The sequence below is a fragment of the Triplophysa dalaica genome, chromosome 12, assembly GCF_015846415.1.
Source record: "Triplophysa dalaica isolate WHDGS20190420 chromosome 12, ASM1584641v1, whole genome shotgun sequence".
Lineage (NCBI taxonomy): Eukaryota > Metazoa > Chordata > Actinopteri > Cypriniformes > Nemacheilidae > Triplophysa > Triplophysa dalaica.
In genome coordinates, this window is record NC_079553.1 from 22725682 (window position 1) to 22751403 (window position 25722).

The 25722-nt window shown below is 36.3% G+C and overlaps 1 protein-coding gene across 6 annotated transcripts in view; it reads left to right on the forward strand.

The window, feature by feature from the left end:
• cdk14 (cyclin dependent kinase 14) overlaps positions 1–25722 on the forward strand; it is a 116096-nt gene that overhangs the window by 32131 nt on the left and 58243 nt on the right. For all 6 annotated transcript variants that reach the window (XM_056761725.1, XM_056761726.1, XM_056761730.1 and 3 more), the window contains 5 exons: positions 6371–6616; positions 11232–11326; positions 12264–12343; positions 15075–15169; positions 18980–19042. In XM_056761725.1, the coding sequence (XP_056617703.1) occupies positions 6371–6616; positions 11232–11326; positions 12264–12343; positions 15075–15169; positions 18980–19042 (579 nt within the window). The remainder of the gene's footprint in view (positions 1–6370; positions 6617–11231; positions 11327–12263; positions 12344–15074; positions 15170–18979; positions 19043–25722) is intronic.

Consider the following 25722-nt stretch of genomic DNA (forward strand, 5'->3'; position numbering starts at 1 on the left):
CATCTGGACGTTATTTGAACACAGTACAATTAAACTGCCGCTGTTCACAGTATGCATACTAGTTTGAGTAGTATAGTGAAACATCACAAGAACTAATGTTTTTTTCATGCAATATTGTATATCTTCTTCTTTTAATAACACAGTTCACTCTCATATTGTGTGAGACTCAGACCTTCACTGTCTGATGATTCATTTATTGTGTGGATATGAAAGCTTGGCCGATGTCCACCAAATTGGCATCAGACGACACCAACAATAAAACGTGGTGCCATTGGAGGGGCGAGCAGAGTAAGGGGTTCGGGGTATATCAGTATGCTATGGCCTTCTGCAAAAAATATATAAAAACAAATAAATCATAAAAAACTTAACATTGTAATTTTCCACTAGACATTTTCATCCTTATCTCATCAGCAATTTAGATTTCAGCACACAGCAGCTGACCACTTGGGTTTTCACTTATCACGTTCGTCTTGCGAGGACATGTGTTGAACAGCTTCCAAAGCATACTCAACCACCGTATGACCGAGCTCGACTCCTGCGCAGTATGTCATCCCATGGACTGACTCGGCTGTCTCTACAGTTCACCGGTCACACGGTCTCAAATTGTGCTGCACACTGACAGGATGTACGGATGAAATTGCGTCATGCAGAAGGTGCGCTCAACATCATGATGTCTGTCAGCCATCTGCAATCATTCGGCCCAAATTTAAAACACACATTTGTTTCTTAATTGATATTTTTAATTAATTTACAACAAACATAAAACTATTTGAATCTACTTGAATGTAATGACGTATTTAGTTCCTCTAATTTAAAAAACTGCTAAACTGCTCCCCTAACTCTTTGTAAGTTGCTTTTGATAAAAGCGTCTGCTAAATGACTAAATGTAAAAAACAACACAAGCTTAAGGCCATTTCTGAGCAAAACACAGTAAATATTAAGAGACATAAATCAGATATTGGCTGTGCTGTGTCCACAACATTGATCAAACGTCTGTACGTGTTGTTTGGTTTGTCTGGCGGTAATGTTTGTTATAGAAGTTTTCCAGTGAACAGACTCTTGAATGTGATGGATTGTTTCTCAGCTGTAGGTGTTTTGGCCTTTTGCTGGAGTCAATATCATCCGTTTTGGAGTAATGTTCCTGACAGCCGTCCCTGCACAATGCCGACGGCTACAGGTTCTGACATGAGAAACAACATAACTGTACATCACACTTCAGTACAACAGCTGCAGCCTCAAAGACTTTTTCACATTACAATGTTTTCTGTTGAAATAAATGACAGCTTCATATGTGCTTCATGAAAAATCCATCGTGTCAGCAAAACAGTTTGGTTCACTTCAGTCACATGTGTGAATGTTATTCTATTAGATATCAAATATCAGTTTTCTGAGTTTTCTGCTTTTTGTAAAGCAACTGTTGTCAGTTTTCACAGGTGTCTGACACTGACTACGTTAACATGGACATCAGCTATCTAATTATTTGCCTTACTCTGAATAACAATATTGTGATGAAGGTTTTTACATGAGTTGCTTTAAGAGCAGACCTTTCACATTCCCGTTTTACATGTTATAGTACACAGATCGATTATACGGCATGTGTCATCAAACGTTCCCTCCAGAACACCATTCCTGCTCTTACGGCCAACAACGCACTTCATATTATCAATATTTAAGAATTGTTTACATTATCCTAGTTTCCCGTTTGGAAAATAAGCTTTGAAGTCATGCTCTTTTGTTTGCCGTCAAACGGTTGACCGCTGCCGTGTGTGTATCCTGTCGCAAAGTCCAGCAAAATGTCCTACACCCCGGTAATAATGCGATTAAAATGTGTACATCTACATATGCTGCACTTCGATAATGCAACTAAAACAGGAATCCTGCACACGGTTTGTGTTTACTATGATTATGGCTTAAACGATTAAGGTCATCAAAAACCTCTGTTTACATGGCACATACTTAATCAGAGTATTGTCTAGAGCTACTTATGAAGATATTCACAACATTTTGGGAGAAGGCTAATGAGTTCAGTTGTGTATACCTTTCCCATATCTGATTTAATTATTATAAGCAAAAGATGTAATAAAATGTTTTAACCGATTAATCTAAAATATAATCGATCAACTAATCGATTATCAAAATAATCCTTAGTTGCAGCCCTAGTATTGTCATAATCGTGCTGATATCGGAATATTGTTGTCCATGTAAATGTAGTCAGTGTAAACACGCTATCAACAGTATGATTTTTTAAATATTTGACACCCACAAAAACTTTCTGACTTGAATTTTAATTCTGTTTAGTATAATTCTTGTGCCAACAAAGTACATGACATAAGATTTTAACATTTTAATACCTAGTGCAATGATAATCAGACAGTGATTTTAAATGGATTTCTTAAGGGATGCACCGAATGTTCGGCAACAGAAAATATTCAGCCGAATATAGCCAAAAAAGCATATATGTCAAAATTTTACATTTGACGTGTGATATGATACGATCACACAATGAAGGGTTTTGTTGTAGGGGTACGAAGTACACTAACTTAGCCCACTTGTTTTGCTAAATTTTATTTTAAGTTATATTGTAATATATTGAAAAGCAAGACAAAATATTAAAAGCACATTTTAACCACTCAGTTTATGCACTAGTGGAAATATTGGCTGAAATAGAATACAAAACGCCATGTTCTGTATTCGGCCTTCAGCCAAGTGTTTCATTATTATTCGGCTTCGCAAAGAATATTTCATTTTGGTGGATCCCATGTTTTTGTGTCCATATACTTTAGATTTCTTTAGAATTGAGCACATTTTACTATGTAGTCCTGTTGGAAATGTTACATGGAGCTTAGCAAGAGAAAACAGTCTTTGTGTTCTGTTTGTCATTGTGAGAAATAAGTGGATCGCAGACAGGAAGTTTGTGTTTAATGGAGGTCGTTCTTGTGGTTTCCATTAAGATCTTTGAAATAGAGTATAAGTGTAAGATGCTTGTGTAAACTGTAAGATAAATTTTATGTCTGTCCTGGGATCTGGCCAATGGTTTCCAGCTACCTATCATTTAGAATAAACAGACATCATTAATATATAGTTATTTTGTGTAAATATATCAATGAGTGTGTTATGATGAATGAATACTGCAATTCTCAAACGGATGGTTCTGCTTCTACACAGTTTATTATAATGCTGTCTCTTACGATTATAATGCATTGGGTTTAATGATCAAGTCTGTATGTATGTATGGAGCGTGGCGTTGTTTTTTTCAAAGATTTCGATGTTTTATGGTATTTGGATGTGTACTTTGTGGATAGTTGTGAACAGTGTTTGTGTATGTGCAGCTCACTGTGGTGATGTGGTTGTCAAGCTGTTGATATGGTTGCTAAGTTGTTTAGGTGGTAAAGTAATAAGAGTCTGTCCTCTGAGTCTCGCAGGACTTTAGAGAGACAATTTTAGAAGATGTAATCAGTGCTTGTCCAGAAGCACTTCATGTTTCTTTATTTTTTATTTTTATTTCACATGCATAATTAAGTCTTAAAAACATTCATTTGACATTACTACTCAGTTCTAAATGTTCAGCTGGAGGCATTTTGTTGTAACATTTGTGTAATGTTCAAAAATTGAAACAGGAAGTGCTTCTGGACCAGCGTTCTTTAGGGTGGAATTGATGTGACAAATCATCTTTTGTTGGAAAATTAAACATTTGATCAAACTTTGGTAATGATCTAATATCTTTACGCGACAAAGAAGATATGTGATGAAGATTAGTTTTTCAGTTCTTTACAAAGGGTTTTTATCGTCTCTTAATCTTTTTAAGCCCTTGATAATGCAGATCCTTTTTTAAAAATTAAAAATCACATTTCACTGTTGTTCTATTATCACCCTTGACATATTTGGATATATTTCTAGCTTGTTTATTATTGTACACTAAGTGAAAAGGACCGATCGCGTGGGAGACGTAAAATCACATGCATGCTAATGCTAACCTATATGAGCAAATCTATTTCCATCCCATAATGCTCCATGTCTGTCTAATGTTATCAGATCCACATCATTTTTTACATTCTCTCGTCATGCAGTTGTGCGTCTGTGATGTTCTGTGCGCTACACCATCTGGGATTTTACATGACAAATCTGATGATGGAAGTGATCTTGACACGCGTCTTTAAGCTCATAAACAACTGACAGTGATTGAGGCTCAATTAGAGCTCATTGTGTCTGGAGCAGAGCTGGAACAATAAACCAGACGAACATTAACATCTTATTCACCATTGACAGCAGTGTGGGCGGAGTCTGTCTGAGAGGAGGAGAATGATGTGGGATGTCTGTGGTATCAGAGGTGAATCAGCCACTTTTATCAGATCCGTTTTAAAATCACATACATGCAGGTGTTCATACTTCTGCCCATCACAACAATATGTCAAAAACTACAATTCCGTCATCGTTTATTCTCTCTCATGGGGTTGTAAATCTGTATACAAGCTTTTCTTTGGTGCACCACAAAAGAAGATATTTTGAAAAGTGTCTCAGTGGGTTCGTGTTCATATAATGGAAGTCAATGGGGTTCAGTTTTGCAACATTCTTCAAAATATCTTCTGTTGGATATAGAGATGTAATGATTCACTCAGCTCACGATGCGTTTCACTATACTGATCTCACAGTATGATTTATTTTTATAAAATGATTAGAGACAAATTAGAAATGAACAACTGCCCTTTTATTATTTCTCAAATGGTGCACATTTCTTTGACAAATAAAGATATATTGTATGTCAAATAACAAAACTAAACTGGAATTTTAAAACAAATTTGTATAGACAAAAGTATCTATAAACAAACTAAGACTTTGTCTGTGCTTTTCTTGGATTTAATATCAAATATCAGCATATCCACGGTTTCCAAGTTTGCAGTAAACACAGCGCCCCTGCTGTTAAAAACATGTACTGTTATTCAACATCACATCCGGCTTGAATCGTCATATATTGTAAAGGATTTTAAACCGGCTCACGTGAATCGCTACCTCCCTAGTTGGATATAGAAGAAGAAACTCATACAGGTTTGAGTTAATAATGACAGAATTTTCATTTCCATGTGAACTGTCCCTTTAATATTAATGATGCTCTCATAAAGAGATGAGTTTCTTAAACATCTTATGAAAGCAGTTAACCCTATAAGGTCAGTATGTACTCTGTCCATTAGACTGTGTTATTTGTTATTCGTCTTTAGAGCCGATAGAGAAGTTTATGGCGTTCAGTGTCATGATATAAACAATGATTCTGGGAGGCGACTTCTCTGCTTCTGTATGAGAGAACTCTTCCCTGGCTGTGAATGAACTTGTTTCTCTTTGATAAGACAGAAATCTGTTCTCTGAGAGTGTATTTACTTTATTAGGATCATTTCTTCAGTAAACAGGGAATCCTCGTCTCGGGCAGTAAGGTGACACTGTTTATTATGGTGATGAGAGAGAGGCGGTTCATGAGTTCTGCTGGAGTTCCTCCGCTCTCTCAGTAAATGTTTAATGTGAGGGGGCCGTGACGAACACGACACGCTCTTCTGAGCCCTTTGTGCACGCTGACAGTCCCCACAGCAATGGAGTGGCCGGTAGGCACCAACTGTTTTCATTCATTCATGTGTGTGTGTGATGTACAGTTGGCTGTAATGAAGGTGCTGGGGATGATCCACCGTGTTTGAACCGGTAGATGAACAGATGAAAGTTTCATCACCGTGTGTGTGTGTGTGCATGAATCAACTGTGAAGGAAAGTGTTGGTGAATGTGTGTGAATGAGGATGAGGTTTACACTTTTTCCAGAGCTAACGTCATTCATCATCAGTGTTTTGATGTCTTGTTTAGCTGTAAAATAAGACACCTGTAAACCACGTACATTTACTTCAAGCTCAATTGTGGAAAGTTGTAGAACATTGTTTTGTTGTCGTGCATTTCTCCTTAGATTTATGCTTAAGCCTTGTACGATGTTCACTTTTTAATGAATTAGTCAATGTTCACGGTCTGGTTGATATACAGAATTATTTGTTTTTTTAAATCATTAGACATGATAAAACGTATATTGAAATAATGTTTAGTTTATTCCAATTACAAATGTCACAGCATATTTATAAAGAAGTTACTATAAAAGAAATAGATCTATGATACAGGTGAAAAAAATGAGTTTAACATGAACAAATATAAATGTCTGAGATAAACTGAATCGCATGTTTTTTGATAACATTGAAAACAGAGAAAGTTTGTCATTGGGCTCAAAGAAATAAACCTCAAATATCTTGTATCATAAGCAGTGTTTAATGGATGTTAAGATCTAGAAGTTACTGATAGAGTGAGCATTGTTTCTTTAGTCTGAGATTCTCTCTCCTTTACCTTCCCTCAGATATGTGTCACAAAGATGTCCACTCGCAGCTGCCAGGGATCCGACTCGGTCATCAAGCCCCTGGACACAATCCCTGAAGACAGAAAGGTACGAGTACAGCGGACACAGAGCGGCTTCGATCCCTTTGAGAAACCGGCGAGTCAGGTGAAGCGCGTTCACTCGGAGAATAATGCCTGTATCAACTCCAAAAGTTCCTCCGCTGGGAAAGAGTCTCCTAAACTCCGCCGTCACTCCAGCCCCAGTTCTGTAAGTCTCATGTGATTATTCTCTCATCTGCCATCATAAGCTAGATCTGAACGGATCATGATTGTCTTCCATGACCATCATTTGTTGACTTCAAAGTTTTCTTTCTTCTTATTTGTTGTTTTTTGTACATGCCAAGCTTTTAATTCTTCATAGTTTAGTAATACCTAGAATAACTTGGTTCGTTTGATTCATGTATTTTCCAATTTTGGAAACTTGTTTTTTTTATATTATTAGGCCATATTATTTAGTATTATAAAACATATGAATGTTGCTTCAGTGAACAAATCTTTTTTAATATCTCAATTATTTCTCCTGTACATCAATTCAATCAAATGGAGAGCAAATGGAACTTTTGCTTGAGTCACGATAGGGATAAGCTATTTTTTTGATGATCGGTTTCTAAATCTGTGTTTTGGGGATAGTTTGGGCAAGGTTTTAGTTCCTCAGTTTGTTTGTTTATTTGTTAAGTATCTGTCAGTTCTGTTATCCGAAGACTGTGTGCTTTCGCATTCTCTCTGTTGTTGTCTATGACGTAACTCTACATGACACCGACCGGTTTTATTTAAACAGGTGTAGTTATGCACATCTTTAAGACCTTACATGTTTTACCTCTGACAGAATGAACGAGTGTAAGGCAGAACGAAGGATCTGTGAGAACGAGTATGACCTCTTTTCTTTAATAGCCGTCTCATTATCCCACCACAACCTGTTCTCCACAGAGCCCTTGCACTCCTAACACCTCACTCACCCTATCAGGATAATAAAATCCCCCGCCAGAGGAACATTCGTGACATCTGAAATAGTGCAGCACCTCGAATGTGCGGTGATGGGGACGCACGCCGGCCGCTGGTTGCTAGGAGACGTCTGGTGTCTGGTGTTGTTGATAAAAGGGTTTGTGGTTACAGACGGTTATCCGGGAAGCGTCCGGTGATCTTTCGTGCCAATTTCAATGAGTGACTCCATGTAGCCCATCGGTCTCATCTTACAAACAACATTACTGAAGAAGTGCAGTTTCAGGAAAAACACTGACGTAATTTCTGTTGTTCTTTCAAGTGCATTCGTTGCATTTATGATGATAGTGGTTGATCTATAATACACTGTTAGGGATTTACAGTAAAATACCCGTAGACCAGTTATAAAGAATGAAGACAAGAAGTCAGGAATGAAGAAAATTTACAGAAGTCAGCTTCAGCACTCTCAAGGAGTTCCACCGGCCGACCTGCCTTACATCCAAAATACTGTTGTGCTAAGTCAACTAACTATGTCATTACTTGAGTAAATCAAGCTCACATGATTGAATATTAATTAATAATCACTTAAACAAGAACACAAGTCTCTCCAACACTTCTGGAGTCATGAGACAGGACATATGGTCATATGATCAAAGATGACAGGCATGTACTATAATAGGAACTAAAACATGACGTCATGTCCGCCTCATGATTATCCACTCTTTCTCACTTTCCTCAAGGGTAGAGTGTGTGCTGAACAGAATTAATAGTGCTTAAATCATCAATTTAAATGAGATAATGCTGAATAGTAATTGATTAATATTTGTCAAATCCACACAAAGGTATTTATATTTGAAGTAAGGTGATGCCACGGTACCCGTCCCTTCAATACACCTTATCTTAAGTAAAAACTGATGGATGAACTTCCACAGAGAGTAGAATGACTGTGAGACTCAGTTTAGTTATTGTTTTAGAAAGGATCTTTTAAAGTGAAAGTGTTCCTTAAAGTAACAGTTCACCCAAAAATCATTCACTCACTCACTCACTCACCCACAAGTTGTGCAAAACTGTATACATGTCTTTGTTGTGATGACCACAGCGAAAGTAATTTACTTGTAACCAAACAGTTCTTGGACCCCAGCTTGGAGTTTTGTGTGCCTTTTCTGTGTGATTGTGTATTTAAAGGCCGTTTATCTCTTCCACAGATGTATTTTTGATTTTAAGCCAATCATTAGGTGTAACAATAAACCCGCTGATTGACACTTCGTTTTCCGTTACCTTTGATATATGCTTTTGTTTTTCGTCTGGACAGTCCAGCTCAGAGCGGCCACCTGGTGTTGTTGTTTTAATCGTAATGCTGCCGATAAATATTAATAGTTATTTTGTTTGTTGTTAGATCTTTATTCATGTAGACAGTAGACTACACTATAAACTTAAACTTGCGCAGTGATATGGAACTGTGATTTGGTCGACTGATCAGAGCGCAACACAAGCCCATTGCATATTGTGTCCGAAATTTCCGCACGTTAAAAAATAAATACGACCTCAAGCCATGTCAATCACATTTACACACTGCCTCCGATATTTTCAGCCGTCAAAAAAATAATTTGGACTGGGTTCAACTTTCTGCGTTTTTTTTGAATCCGTCAAGCATTTTGAATGGCCTTTTTAACAATTCAGAGACACCGTACAAACGGGAGCCAAATTGGAAATAGGAAAAAACGCATACGAAAATGTCGCACTGTATGTGCAAAACCTTAACTCATTCCCCGCCAGCCTTTTTAAAAACAGTTGCCAGCCTATGCCAGCGTTTTTTTAACCTTTTCACCCAAATTTAATGACTCACAGTACAGAATATATGGAAAAACAATATGTCAAATGAAAGACCAGAGTCTCAGCTTTTAAACAAAAGAAACCGTATTCTTCTATCTTCACTCCTCAGATGTGGGTAGGTTTCTTCAAAAATGCATCACTGTGCTTAAACAGCTGAAATAATTAAGGTTTTTTGTCAAAGATTTCGCCCAGATTACACTCGGAACAATCATTAAAAACCGCTAAAACATATACGTTCTAGGTTCTGGGATTCTGTACTTTTTCCCAAAGGTGTGTAATAGCGCCACCTGCTGTACAACAGTACAAACACTGATTGCCGTAATAACTCGTCTTTGGCGGGAAGCGTTTTTTTTAAATGGCGGTGAAAGAGTTAAGGATTTTTTCTACTGGCCGGCCAAGTGATTCAAATTTTTACTGGCCCTGCCAAAATTTTCACTGGCCCGAACCACAAAAAAAGAGTTAAATAATATCTATTTATTTAAAAAAAAAATGACCAATTAAATGGCAATGTCGACCAAATTGGCATTGGATGATGGCTACAGTGAAACATCATGATGGACGATGACATTGGGGGGAGGGGCCAATGTAGGCTGTGTGTGATAAGTCAACTGCGCAGATCACACAGCACTGATGTGTCCCGCTGCCATTGCGGATACGCTCAGTTCAGGTCGTCATTGACAAGTTTATACTCACACAACGTCAGCGCATTACCTCGATTCACTGTTTGCGTTCACTTTCTATGTCCATATCTTCATCTTGCGCACACACGCGTCCACGGCTTCCAAACCATACTCAACTGCGGATAAGCATAAATGGACGAGCTCGACACATACGCAGAATGTCATACTGTGGACTTGGCTGTCAGTATTTGTCTTGGGAATGTGCTGTACGCATGCGTACTGGATGTGCGGACGACCGCAGATCCTCCTGATGACGAAAATTGCATCATGCAGGGGAATCATGATGCCGGCCCAACATCGTGACGGCTGTTAGCCTCCGGCGATGGACGATGTCATCGTCTATCGACCCAACCCTAATGCAATCCTAAGTGTATGATACCATAAAAACTATTAGCCTATAACTCTAATCAGTATGTAATCAAATAAGATCAGATAATCAAAGTATGTGCAATAGCACAGATAAATGTAATAAAGCAAACATACAAATCATCACTGCATTTCAGGTGTTTCAGATTGGTCTAATAACAGTATTTATCAGGTACAGAAATTAAATAATGTAAATACATTATAGTCTTCACTGTATTCAATATAATATTGATTTAACCTTAATAAGGTTAAGGCTGCCGCCCCTTTAAGAGGAGCACGGATCTAATATAATCTAACACACACGTCTCGTTTCCATTTGCGTTCTGTTCCCGTTAGGGATAATTGATCACTTTTTACAAGTATACTTGGTAGTATTGGCATTTTGGCATCATTTTGTGTCGATATGTCAGATTAAGAGTAAGAAGACGTGAAAGAGAACCTCAATATTTTGCATGTTGTCTGATGCAGCATTTCGGCTGCGCACAAATCTAAAACAGCACGTGAGAATCCAGTCCTCTTTTAGATCTTCTTGGGAATATTTAAAAAATTAAGTAAAAAAATTATACATTTCCATGACGATACAGAACTGGCTGATCGGGCAAGTGACAGTTCTCTCAACTGGCCCAGGATCTCCCATGCTGGCCCCGGGCCACCGGGAAGTCCTTTATGTCCGGCCCGTTGATTCTGTGTAAATCCCGTTTCTGACCTCACATCTGCCCCTGACCAACACATGTTTGTATAGCAGCACAGCTGCTGCGTGTGAAATGTGTTTTCAATAAAAACGATGATGACGATTCGCCTGATAAAGAGACATCACAGACAGAAACTTGCTGGAAAAAACACCTCAAATGTATTTGCAGTTACATTTAGGTTTTGTTCAGATAATCATTGGAACATGTTCCAGTTTCTAAACATTATTAAAATATGAATACACAGATAAAACATTCAATATTTTAAAAAATAATAAATGTCAATGAGTAAGAAATGTTAATCTCTTTGTTACAGCCCACGAGCCCAAAGTTTGGAAAGGCGGATTCGTATGAGAAGTTGGAAAAGCTTGGAGAGGGATCCTACGCTACGGTTTATAAAGGAAAGAGCAAGTGAGTTTATCTGCTTCTCATAGTAACACACATTTATATTTACAAATATTAGATTACTGAAGATTGGGAGCATGTACCATTTTGTCATTTTGTTGCCATTGTTTTTCCTTCAAGTCTACGAACACACGTAGGCTTCTCATAAATCAAAAAGTGCAAAATAAAATGTGACACAGCGTGAAATGAATTGTGCATTATTGCTGTAATGTTCCTGGTATAGATGTGTATGAGACGTTTGATTGGTGGAGTTCATTTATTTAAGGTTCTGCTCGTGTATTGAGTCTCACTTCATTGACTCAAAGGCAACATGATCTCATAATTGAATCTATTCACGTTCACCCACACGCCATTTCATACATAAAGAATTTTATTAGATGTTTTTTAACCTCCAGAAATGACAAAAAGCCTGAAATCATGAGAAGCAAAAGTCCTCTGACACAAAACGCTGATGTGATTCTATCAAACTGTTTGAGAGCTTGAGAATATGATATATAATGGAGAATATATAATTATTAAGTGCTCTGATAAATTTGTTATTAATTTTAAAGTGCAGATGGATGTTATGTTGTGGAGAATTTTCATGGATAATTAAAGAAGATCTGTGAACCCGTCTGGATTCATGATAAAGATCTGTTATGATTTTAATCTGCTTATGTTGCTATTCCCTTCATTTTATAAAACAGTCCTCTTAACCCTTTGATGATTTCATGACCTTTAGTTTGTGAAGATTAATACCTCTTGGACAATTTTTGTTGACAATTTGGTTTATTTTTAATTTAGTCTCTGCCCTGAGCAAGTTATTTCACTAATGAAATGTTAACATAAAGTTCACACTAAAGAATAATAACAGAATTTCCAAAAATGTGTAAAAGCTGTTTTTCTCCATGCTTCAGTCCTCTAATCACAGGCAATAACATGTTCATCTGGCTGTTGTTTGAAGGGTGAACGGGAAACTGGTGGCGCTGAAAGTCATCCGTCTACAAGAAGAGGAAGGAACGCCTTTCACTGCCATCAGAGAGAGTGAGTTTATATGTTGTTTTTTCTAACTTTTAGATTGAGTGTTTGGGACATGCTTCCATCAATTGAAATCTATATCTGAAAGACTGGAAAAGTATCAGAGTGTCAAGCTTTCAAACGGGTGTCATGTGACCTTTACATAGCAAAATGAGTTTAACTCCTGACAGAAGTGAGTGTCTCTCACCTTCAGCCGTGCATTTTAATTGCGGTGAGAGAGCAACGGCACCTTTTTGATCCGGCTGATTCAGGGCTCTCGTCCTCAGCGTGCAGATGAGAAAAACACTTTGAAAATCGAAGCAATTCAGCGATTACTGGAGATGTTAGAGGCAGCAGAACGTGTGTGGAATGACTGCAGGATAGAGGAACGCATTGACACTTCCAGTGTGAAAATCCTGTCAGCATTTCAAAACATCACAGAAGATTCTCTGAGATTCCCGTCTTCTGGACAGAGCCGTCTCCTGCTAGAAAAGCTTATGTTCCACTTTCAGAAACACGCTCTGGTCAATCTCAGAAACATAAACCCGTAAAGTCTCTGAATTGTTAAATTGCCTCTCAAATGCTTGCTACGGATGCGAAACACCCAGAAAATCAAACCCAGTCCGAATGTTTTTATGACGGACGAAAATATCAGAGGCAGTGTGTACATGTGATTGACATAACGTGAAGTTTGCATTTATTTTTTAACCTACAGAAATTTCAGACGCAAATTTTGTGCAATGGCCTTTACTCTGATTATGCTTAATAATCTTATAACACACTTTTCTTTTATCAGGGAAAGCTCATAAGTGGTGTCAGCAAAACCTGCTCGACAGAGGTAGTTTTTTAAAAGTCCCAAACAGAAATAATAGTAAATAACTAAAAGTCCCCTCTCATATCATGCAGTTGATGTAGAAACGTCTAAAGACTAAGTACTATTGTTGAAGAACTATTGTTGCATATGCAGGTACTGCGGACATGAGAAGAGATATAAAAATACAGCTTCTGGATGTTTTCCCGCTGCACTTTTAATGATTAAACAGACTATCTACGGTGACGTCAATGCACGCGAGAAACCTGGCAAGTCTCAAACTTCCATGTAAACGCTCTTTTCTGCGTAACCGGTTTATTACTTTACATGTAAACGCGTGAAAACAGGTGTCTTTTATTAGCTGATTTTTGATAGAACTCTGTTTAATTTGTGCATGTTAACGCAGTCAGTGCTGAGAGAGAGAATGAGCTCATTTGAGGTGTGAGTTTGAGTTTTTACAGAAAGTCAATTTTTACATGTTGATCATATCAGATGCGTGTCTGTCGACCTGTACGGTTTTATACTGTATAAAAGAATAGTCAGTTATTGAGTGACTACATAAAAAAACGGATTCACAACAGTAAGATTATAATAATGATCTATAAGAAATCAGAATGTAATGCAGCTTTATATTTTTACATCACACAGTCCTGCAGCTCTAGTGTTTTTGTTGAAAGCTGTTTTTCTTTTAACATTTAATCACAATTTTCCACAGTCTCACAAATTTGTTTATTGTTTATCATCACACGCGTGCTTAAAATCCGTGTTGTGTTTGTAGTAAATTAAAAGATCGTGAGTGTTTTTCTGATGAAATGAGATTTCTGTGAGCTATGTTTGATTAACACTAAATATGTTGAAAAAGCATCTTTCTGAACTAAGAAAAACGAAAACTGGTTTGTACACACAGTCAATTTACAAAAACACTTTGTTGAAGACTTCTGAGAACAGACTTTTATGTTGTGTTTATGAAGAACGTATTTGCTGAAACAACAGAGAGAAATATTCACCTGAGGACGAGCGAGAATGATTTCTGAGTCCCTGCGGTGGTGTCACGTCGGTACATTTTATACAGTTTTACATTCGTTCTGCTGCTCATTTGTGTTTCATTGAAGTGTCAACTTAGTCTCAGATGCTTCTCTCTAAATTGCTTAGTTCATTGAAACACATGAAGAGTCTGGAGGTGTGAATGAATGTAGATTTCAGAGGTCAAATAATCTGGATTTGATGAGAAATGTTTGAGTTCAATATTGAACACTGCGAAAAAAATACATTTTTACTGAGCATTTTTGTGTTGTTTTTAGTGAATGATTTTAAAACTTCTTAAATCAAAATACAATTACTTGACATGAAGATATTTGGTCTTGTTTTATGAAAAAATGTAAGAATTTTGGTAAGTTTATGGTAAAAACAAGCAAAACAATCTGTCCATGGGGTGAGAAAAATAAACTTGACTTAATTTCTTGACTTAAGTACCTAATTCAAGTTTATTTTTCACATCCCATGGACAGAATTTTTGTATTTTGTCCAGTAATTGTATTTTGATTTAAAAATGTTAAGATATTTGTACTACATAACAAGATATAGACACTTATGTCATTTTTTGCAGTGAAATCGTCAGTCATATTAACTCTTTTTTATCTCTCGTGTGTTTGTAAATCTGTACTTGAGTCTTTCTTCAGTGGAACACAAAATATTATATTTTGAGAAATGTCTCATGTCTCAGGTTTTGTGTTCATACAATGGAAGTCAATGGGGTTCTGTGTTGTTGTTAAAAATATCTTCTTTTGTGTTCTGCAGAAGAAAGAAAGTCATACAGCACAGAGCACACACAATTTTTTCTGTTTTTGTGTAGTTTGATGTGCTGAAGTTCACTGTGTGAGGTCATGAGTTTAATGTCTGTGTTTATGGCTGTAATTGTTTTAATATTTCATCTTTTTTTTTCTCCAGCGTCTCTCCTGAAGGGTCTGAAGCATTCCAACATTGTCCTGCTTCATGACATCATTCACACTAAAGAGACTCTGACGCTGGTCTTTGAGTATGTGGTGAGTATCAGACTTACATCTTACACAAATCAGTCTTCTGTTTTATGATCATGTGATTGTTTTCTGTACTTTATTGAAATATTCATGTCAATGTTGTTCAGTATTTGTTTATAAACCGAGCGAGTGGTGTTCACAGATGTAAAGTCAGCATTACTGCTGTGTGATGCGCTGAATGTTGTGTCTCTCTGCCGCTCGCGCCCCATGTTACAGTTCTGCCACTGCGGCTGCCTGCTGGTTTTTTTTCAGTTTCAATATTGTCTGTGTGTGCGCTTACCTCTTAAACACTTCTATGAAACTTCCTCTGAAGTCCTGCTGGCAAATGTCTTCTAGTCTATCTGCTGTTTTATTATCCAGCTCGGGTCCAATATAAAAAGGCAAAACTTCTGTCATTAGTGATAATATAACCGTTATGACGACATTCGGTCCGGTGTCATTTCCCTCGCCATAGTAGGAAAAAATTCACGACCACTAACAAAGATTGACGTTTGCACATGCACTAGCAGACCTCCGTTACACCTCGATCGATCAGCATGTTTTTAACTGATGTAGAGAAGTTGACGCCATTGTTACTGTTTATTGCTAAAAACTCGCTGATATGGTATGGGTGGGACATCTTCACACACACTCTAAGCAGGGAACCAATCACGACAGACCTGGTCAGCTTTACCAATCAGAGCGTTTTGTTTATATAGACCGGTAGAGATCCAGTCGTTTTGTGAGAATAGGGACAGCAGTGAACAATAGACTTGAAATATATGTGTTTTTTTTTTATTAGAAACATGAACATCCATTGTTAAACACCCAAAAACAGCTAAAGACTTGCAAAACACCCCCAATCACCGTTTACACGTGTCCATTTAAACTCACATGACTTCCTCATGTAAAACACAAGGAGAAGTTATTTACAGCTGCAGACTAAATGAGCGTTTGTTATTCTTACATGTGACGTATCTTAATACTGGGGATGTAACGTTTAACGGTTTAATGGTTTACCATGATAATCCCGTCCAGCGGTTTGTATTACCGTAGCATATTTTATTACTGTTAAATCTAACAGTGTTAGGGCTTGAAAATCCCTCTCCAGCAACAACCAGTTATCAAGAGTAGACCGTAGATGCAACATGAAACGTGGGTTTTGTTCATTTATGTCAGGAGAGTAAATCAGGAGTATTGACACTCAGAACAAAATCACGCCAGTCATAACTGTTTATTCACGTCTGCTCCTGTGAGTTGGTGATGACAGTGCTTCACTAATTAGGACTTTAATCCCAAAATGTGCACATTTGTGAAAATTTGGACATACGGACACACACATTTTTTTTATACAGACAGTTTATTTCTAATCATTTTTCATTTAATTATGTGATATGACAAGTTTGAAACTCCATTCAGCTTGTGTCTTCTGCTATGAGAGCAGATGTCATGCAGTTTCTCCTGGGTCCTAAAGTACACTTACTCGCAGACAGATGATTTGCTGCATTGTGTTTATATGAAAATCTGATTTACTCACTGAAGGTTGTGTTTAATCTGAACTAGGAAACGTTTACCTCATGCCTTCAACGTGCCATGACCAATATTAATGTTATTTATTTGGTGTAAATCAAACAAAAGTACATTAACAGGTGAACTCAATATATAATTTGGTTTACATCAGTACTTTTTTGACATTTCCAGAACGTGATAATAAAATTGTGATATTGCATATCTTATTTTTCTCGCACAAAATATATAGATTTCTTATTTTTATATGTGTCTACTGCTAAAATGTATTTTGACTGCTTTCCATAAAAAAGCAGGAAACTGAATTAAAGTGAATGTTGAATCTTGGATTGACAAACTAATAACCATTGAATTATAAATAAAAACAATCTTTGTGTTTTATGGAAAGAACATCATGCAGGATTTTGTGTGAAATAATCTTTGAAGAAGGGTTGTGTTAGAGAGAGACATGTTTTTGTGTAATTGTGTTGTGTGTGAGACGGTGAGCAGGTGCATCCCAGCATCGCTTTAATAAATCACTTCATTTATCGTCTGTCCAGAGATTTCTTAAAGGTCCTGTATGTCTGCGTCTGAATGTCTGCTCTGGAAATGTCAGTGTTGTTAATGATGCTGTTCTCTGTTCTTCTCTGAGGTCTGTGTGAAGATGAAGGTCAAGATCATCTAAAGCTCTCGGCCACACTGGCTGTAGTCTGTCGTCTGCTTTCATAGGACCTTTGTCAGATTTGGAGTTTAATTGACCTGCGAACAAAACCAAGATACTTGAAATGCTTTGATAAGAATCAATAAAACCCATCCCTGTTTCAAAACCTCTATTGATACCTGTACTAGCAATAAATGTGCTGAATGATGATTTGACCGCCGTGTGAATTGTCAAGTTAAAGTTGCGTGTTTGATGGATTGTGTATAATTGTGTGAAGTGTTGTGGTCCGGTCGTTGACTTTCATTTGAACGCTGTAGGGAAAGATTTTGTGTTCACTTGCAGACTTGATTTTCTGGTGACCGGTTCTCATTTCATACTCTTTCATACTCGGCTAATCTGTATTTTCCCCTTTGAATTTACATCCTTGTGCTAAATGAGATGAGTGTGAAATCACAGCGGTGCTCTTGGTTTATTCATGAGAGCTGAACTAACACGCAGGGCGTCAAAGCAAAACAATCAAAACATGAAGATTGGACAAGGGCTTAGCTAGTGATAGCCTCGGCCCGTCGAGAGATGCTCCTTTTGATATTAATCTGGGACCACCGCTGCGATCTCATCACACTCATTTCAGGGAGAAAATGTGCGGTGTATTCTGTAGGCGCTGCACGACGCTGCTAACCAATGAGTTTTGCAACAACAAGGAAATCAATTCATTTTCCACAGCCAGCAGTTAATTGTGATTGACACGAGAGGGAGAAAACCCAAGCGCCGGACGGACAGACTTGTGTGACTGCATTATTCATGAAAGAAAAGAGGTTTATCTGGCATGTGGCTGGCAGCGGGTGTTTGTAAATATCAACTCCGCAGGTCTGTGGGCAGAATTAAAGACTGAAGAGAGGATTGTGGGTAGTTCTTTCACACTACCACATGAGCAATGAAGCCAAACGCACCCCTGACATTCACATTACTGTCACTGTGAGACGAGACCCGGACAATACAATATTTTTATAAATTTCTAGTTAGGTTCAATTTCTTTTCACTTTATTTAGATTTATTTCAAGTTTATAATTTTATTGTCCATCAGCTTAAACATTTTTCATTTTATTGCTGACGATTTCACATTTTCATTTAGTTTGTTTTCTAAATAATATTAAGATGCTTGTTCGATTTTACTTCAATTTATAGCAGTCTTTTAATAGATTAATTTAGTTTTAATAATTTAACTATAATAACCCTGTTTCTAATTATAGTTTAGTTTTTTATATTATAAAATATTTGGCCATATATTTTATTTTATTTGGAATAACAGAGTTATAAAAGTTATAAAATCGTTGTTTTTTTATGTTTAGTTTTTTATATTATAATATATTTGGCCATATATTAATTTTTTTTGGAATAAGAGAGTTAAAAAAGACACCCATCTTGTTCTCTTTAATGTCACATTTCTTGGCTCTCTCTGTCTCTGTTCTAAAGACTAGTGTGTTGTCTACAAAGAGAACATTTTAAGTGTGACACAGATCTTTCACTGTTCAAGTCAACTCATTTTTTCTGTGTCTGCTCATTTATATTAATACATTTGACGTATGCTTTTATCCTAAGTGACCTGCAGTCATATTTTAATCAGTGTGTGTGTGTGTCTGATTTGTGGTGTTTTCTTTCTCTTTGTGCAGCACACAGATCTGTGTCAGTACATGGATAAAAACCCCGGAGGTCTTCATCCAGATAATGTCAGGGTAAGTGTTTGTCTGTCACTGCTGTGTTAGTGAATGAGTGTGATATCTGGCCTGTTCTCTTTGTTATTTGAGGGACAGCTGCAGTGTTTTCTGGCTAAAGTCAGAAGTAGAGCAGAAGTGGAGCGGGTTCAGAATGTGACCCATTTTACCCACTTCATGTCCACTGACAGACGGGACAGACGTGTGCAGATTCACTTGACATTTTCAGAATGATTTTTCAATGGTGGTCAGGGTCTGCAGAGACTCATGCTGCCCACGGTTAATAAAGGACACGCATGCAGAGGACACTCTTGAAGAACTTTAAAAGGAACCACGGGTATAGAGAGATGTATGGCTTAAAACGTTGTAATATTCTTACTCTAATTGCATTTGTCGTTAGAAACGTATCAAAGATTTTCATTTCCATAAAAAACCCTTAATGTAATGCTCATTTTAACCTAAGGAGGCCGACATTTTCTTTTTCGATGATGTCATCTGGTTGCACGCACAGGCAGCCAAACTGAACACAGACACACTAATCAGTTTTTCTGTAGATATACGGTCAGATAAAAAATATATTTAAACAATGCTAAAATAATAAATAGGAAATTTAGACACTTTTTCATACATTTTAATATTGTTGGTCAGAAACAATACAAACATATCATTGCAAATTTAATATATATTTTTTTAATCATTGTAAAATGCATTTTATCAAGATTTTGAGGTGTTGATACTGTCTTCTCTCTCTCTCTCTCTCTCTCTTTCTCTCTCTTTTCTTTCGGTCATTATCTGACAGACGCTGACATTTGCGTCTAATCCAGAATAAAAAACAGTATATTCTCATAATGAATAAAGAAAAAGATAGTAGTGGATGATTTCTTAAATAGTCTTAGCTGTTTAAAGCAGTGATTTAATGTATGTATTTACCTTGAACAGACGAACTGAACGTGTTCTTGTTTTATGGCAGGCAGGCTGGCTTTTGTCAAGAGGACACACCGCCACTTACTGTCCCTGTGTATCTCCTAGTTTGACGTCTCATATTTTACTGATATATATTTAGATCTATGGAACACGCGTATGCCGTAGCGTTAAGAGAACGGGTTTAGATTGCAAGTGCAACCACTCAAGTATTTGGATGCAAAAAAATGGCGGCCTCAGAGATAAAATATTTGTATTCAAAGTTTATGAATGATCACTTTACTTCACATTTATAAAGTCATTGTTGATATATTAAGCCATACATCTCTCTATACCCAGGGATCCCTTTATTCTCTACTTTTCTGCAACAGAAAGGTTCTGAAGATGTTTAATATCTACGGGATGATAAAAAACGAACAAATGAAGATAGAAGAATACGGTTTCTTTTGTTTAAAAGCTGAGACTCAGTTCTTTGTCCATATATTGTTTACAGAAAATTTACTGTGAGCCATTCAATTTTGGTGAAAGTGTTAAAAAACGCTGGTGTAGGCTAGCGATTTTTTTTTAAAGAGGCTGGCGGGGAATGAGTTAAAGGTTCTTTATGGAATCATTCAGCCAAATAAGGTTCAAGTAAAGTACAGCATGTTTATTTGTCTGATGAATGAGAGGAGAATGATGACCACAAGCTTGTGTGTATTAAAGCTGTTCAATGTACTCAATGAAATGATAAAGAACAGCAGAGATGTTTGATTCATCTTAATAAAACAATCTAATATGTATACACAACATAAAGATTTTCAAGAACATCTACTCACAATGACGACGTTTTTATTACATTTGTAAGTGTGATTGAGTGTTCAGATGATCCCCTGAGCTCTTTGACACAACACATTTAATGTACTGTGGTTTTCTATATCAAACACCTTCTGATCTGTGGTTCTTCTTTGTCGCTTTCATGTGTCAGTCAAAACATCACTAACAATTGTCCTGACAGAACCACTGCCTCATAAACTGAATCTCTGTGGGGCTTTGAAGACATTCACGTGTTTGTCTCATCCATGTTTTTAAATGTTCTGTTCTGTCTGATAAACTGACCACAAGTTTCTTCCTCTGTCGGGTCATGAATAACTTTTGAGTTGTGTGTGCACATCTGGTATTCAGAGTGTTGATAAACGTAAGCTGTGAAAGAGAACGGTGAGATGTGTGATGTGAGAGTGTGTCAGAGAGTTTATGAGAGGAGAGATTGAGAGAATGAGGCCGCGGTGAGGAGGTGAACGCATGTTGCTTATGTAATTCATCAGGTTTATGCCACTGTGGATTTATATAATGAAGTATTTATCATGTTTACTGCCTTATTGAAATTCAAACGAATTCATCATTGATGACAGCCTGAGAGAGCGAGAGAGAGAGAGCGAGAGAGAGAGGGAAGAGAGAGAGAATGAGTGTGATAACGCCTAGTTAATGGTCAACAAAAGCGAGTGGTCAATCTTATCTTAATATCTTTTTGGACTATTATTTTGTCCTTTTTGGATGTTGACAGATGTGTAAAGTGCACTGTAAAAAATTTCCTGTAGAATTTACAGGAATTTACTGGCAAAAAAGTTGCCAATAAAGTCCTGTAAAAATGTTGGTAATTACTGTAAAATTTATTACAGTGTAATACTGTAAAGCAATTTACAGTTATTTGTTGTATATGAAATACAGTTATTTGTAGTATTTTTTACAGTAACATTGAATTAAACTTGTATTTTATTTTACAGCAATATTTTGTAATTTCACTAATGTACAGTATTTACCTGGCAATAAAGTTGCCCATAAAATCCTGTATATATATTTTACAGCAATATTTTGTAATTTCACTAAAGTACAGTATTTACCTGGCGATAAAGTTGCCAATAGAATCCTGTAAATACCCCCAATATTCAAGAAGATGCTGTAATAGTTTAACATTTAAAAAGCTGAAAAGAATCATTGTAACAGTAAACTGTTTTCTATTATTTACCATTATGTTGATGTAAATGCATTAAAACATTTAATTTAATTAAAAGAAAACATTTAAAAAACAAACACAAAGTCAAAGCTGTTGTAGAAAAATATATATTAAAATAATAAGCAAATTACTGCAAGACTGGTAACAATTTTACTTTTTCAAGTACAGAAAATCTTTTCCATATCAGTCACATAATGACTCCAAATAACTTGTGAGACTTAATAGCAAGATTCTGGGTTCAATTAAAGTTAAAGGGAAAGTTCATCCAAAAATGAAAATTCTGTCATCTTTCTGTTTACTCACCCTCAATTTGTTCCAAACCTGTATGAGTTTCTTTCTTCTGTTGAACACAAAAGATGATATTGTAAAGAATTTTGGTAACTACACAGCTGAAATTAAATGGCTGCCATCAACTGTTTGATTACCAACATTTTTCAAAATATCTTCTTTTGTGTTCAACGGAAGAAAGAAACTCATTCAGGTTTGGAACAAATTGAGGGTTAGTAAACAGAATGATGAAGGAATTTCCATTTTGGGGTGAACTAAAAGCTCAATCAACAGAGTGGCATTATGGTTAAGTCACATCTCTTGTTAAAACTCACATTTCTTCTTTTTGTTTAAATATTTGTGAAAAACAACAAAAATGATTACAGTCTGATTGACATCATTCCCTATAAAAACATTTTAACTATTTTAACTGAACAAGATTATACAAAGAATTAAGTGTCATTTTATAGACATCTCCTCATGTAAAAATGTTTTCATACATATACACATTTGACAACTCACATGTTCAACCATTGAAAGTCCATTAGCCTTCTGAGAAGAGTAGACACATGAGGATTGACAGTGTTGTTCTTCTTCTCTGATCTCCTTCCACTTTTTCTGTCGGTCTTGGTACCAGAGGATGGGTTGATTCCAAGAAAACATCTGCACAAAAATCAGTCAGAAAAACACAAGCAGAAGCTTTAGGATCATGTGCAGACTAATGAAAACATACCACTTTACAATAAGCATGTTTTATAAAGGGTTAGTTCACCCCAAAATTACATTTCCGTAATTAATTATCTACTGACCTTCATTAATTTTCAGGAACACACATTAATATGTTTTTGATGAAATCAGAGAGGTTTCTGAACCACACATAGACCACACCACCATTACAACTTTCAAGACCCAGAGAGGTAGTAAAAACATCATTAAAATAGTCTATGTAACTCCAGTGGATCAACCTTAATGTTATGAAGTGATGAGAATACTTTTTGTTCTAACGTAGCACCTGGAATCGCTGCACTGTGTTTACATTAACAGCGCCAGAGACTGACATAGAAGAGATTGTTGAATAAAGTCGTTATTTGGGGTTTTTTTGCACACAAAAAGTATTATCGTGGCTTCATAACATTACGGTTTATCCACTGAAGTCACATGGGCTATTTTAACAATGTCTTAACTGCCTTTCTGGACCTTGAAAGTTGCAATTATTTTTCTTTCTATGTGGGGTTCAGAAACCTAAAAAAAAAAATCTTCATTTGTGTTACGAAAATTAGGTCAGTAGTTAATTACTGAAAGAAATAAAATTTTTGGGAAATTTAACTAATCCTTTAACATATACACATTTATATTTAAGTTAACTGTTACCTGTAAACAAATTCAAGTGTGCAGGGTGCCTCGTGCCGGTACACCAGATTAAAGTTGTAGTAAATTGCAAACAAAGCAGCAAATCCAGCCATAAAATTGGGGTGTGGATTCATAACAACTTGACCCTCAATACTCAGCATCCACTGGGTTGCAGTGAGAATTTCATAAAAATAACAAATATAAGAAACACTTTATAAAAATGTATGCTAAAATACAACAGGCAAAATGTATTAAGTAATTTAAAGATTTTGGATTTTTATTTCCCTCCCTCATCGATATGGCCTTTTAAATGCCTAATTAAGTCATTCAGAGTTGTACATGTGAAATGACAATATCCAATCTGGCAAATCAGTGTTGTGTCTATTTGGTCAAATCTGGCACCTTTACGAGACTTCTGATAACCTGTATGGTCTCTATATAGATGTGACTTAAAAGCTGCAAATTTGGTAAATGCACAAGAACAGTCAGGTACACCACAGGTAAAACAGCAGTTTGGAACATTACAGTGACCTTTCATATGCTTAGTATAACCTACAATGGTATTGCTCTCATGTTGACACAATTTACAGTCAAACATTTCTCTTTCAGATTTAGGTTCAAGTAATATTAAGAAGACGACAACTATGGGAACTTTGAACAGAAAATAAAATGATTTTGAATTTAGTTATGAATAAGGGATTTGTTAAACACTGGTTTTACATGCTCTCAATAAGAAATCCAAACTAGTGAAATAAATGAGAAAATAGCAGCATCAACGATGTTAAAATCATATATTCTAATGTTTATCATCAGCAAAGCTAACTGCACGTGCACATTTAATGTAGTTTTGTCTCAACAGCACTTCAGTAATTATGTCTTGTCTTCCAAACTGAAAATGCTAATAAGAAATCAAAACTGGTGAAATAAATGAGAAAATAGCAGCATTTAACGATGCTAATATCATATAGCCTTTACTAATGTTTTTCGTCAAGAAAGCTAACTGCACGTGCGTCTAGTTTTGTCTCAACAACACTTCATCGGATTTGTCTGGTCTGCCAAACTGCAAATGCTGTAAATATACTTTCTTGAGAGCAAAGTCGAATAAAACTGTAACAATCTGCAGCATTCGTCCATATTTACGATGGTTTTACCTTATAACAGTTCAGCTTCGTCGTCTCAACCGCTGTTACGGCGCGCCCCTCGCGATTCTATGACTCGCCTGAAATTTAAAGTTAAAGACACATTCCTTTACTAAATAAACGTAACGTTTCGACAGACAAAAATATTGGAATCAAACACTTTTGCATCTCACTAAATGTCCTGATAACACACAGTTGTTAACAAGTCGATAAAATAAATAGCATCTGACATCTGTTCAAAATATGAATCGCTAAAACAGCATTAAGTAATACATTAGATTGTAATATTTATGGACGTAAAATTAAGTTAACTTACCAAAAATTGAGAAAATAGTGCCTTTTATCTTCAACTCTTCTTGCCCTGCTCCAGTCCACCAGTTTTCAAATCTTAGCCCGCGCCATCCCATAATGCCACATCACAGTTAATTGTTGTAAAACCATATGAACTACAGTGAAAACACCTCTTAGCTGTAAATCAGTTTACAGTTGACAGGGAAATATACTGTTAACAACTGTTATACTCTTTTTGACCCATAATGCATTGCGAATTACAGTAAAATGATAAAACAATAAATTTCAGTAGAATTTTTTCTTTAGAATCTACAGCAATTTTTTACAGTGTGTTGTTGTGTGGGTTTAATATGAAAATGAGTAAATAATGACAGAAGGATGATGTTACTTTGGTCTACAGATGCTTGAAATGAAGCACTTGGACAGATATTGTCCAATTAGATTCAAGTTGTTCATATTCGGCACTCTTTTACATATGAACGAAAGCATGTTAAGTTAAGTTCACTTTAAATGACAAGAACGGGTTTAAGGTTTAAAGGGATAGTTCACCTAAAACTGAGGAATCGCTCAAATTCTCTCAACACTTATTAATTTCTTATGTATTCTTAAATTATTATGATGTTGTTCCTTCAGTCAAACACGGACATATAGTTTCAATTCAATCTGTGAATCTTATATGGGACTTGAAATGATAAAGCTCCAAAAAGCACCATTCATATTTAGAGTTTTTTAACAAGCAGTGC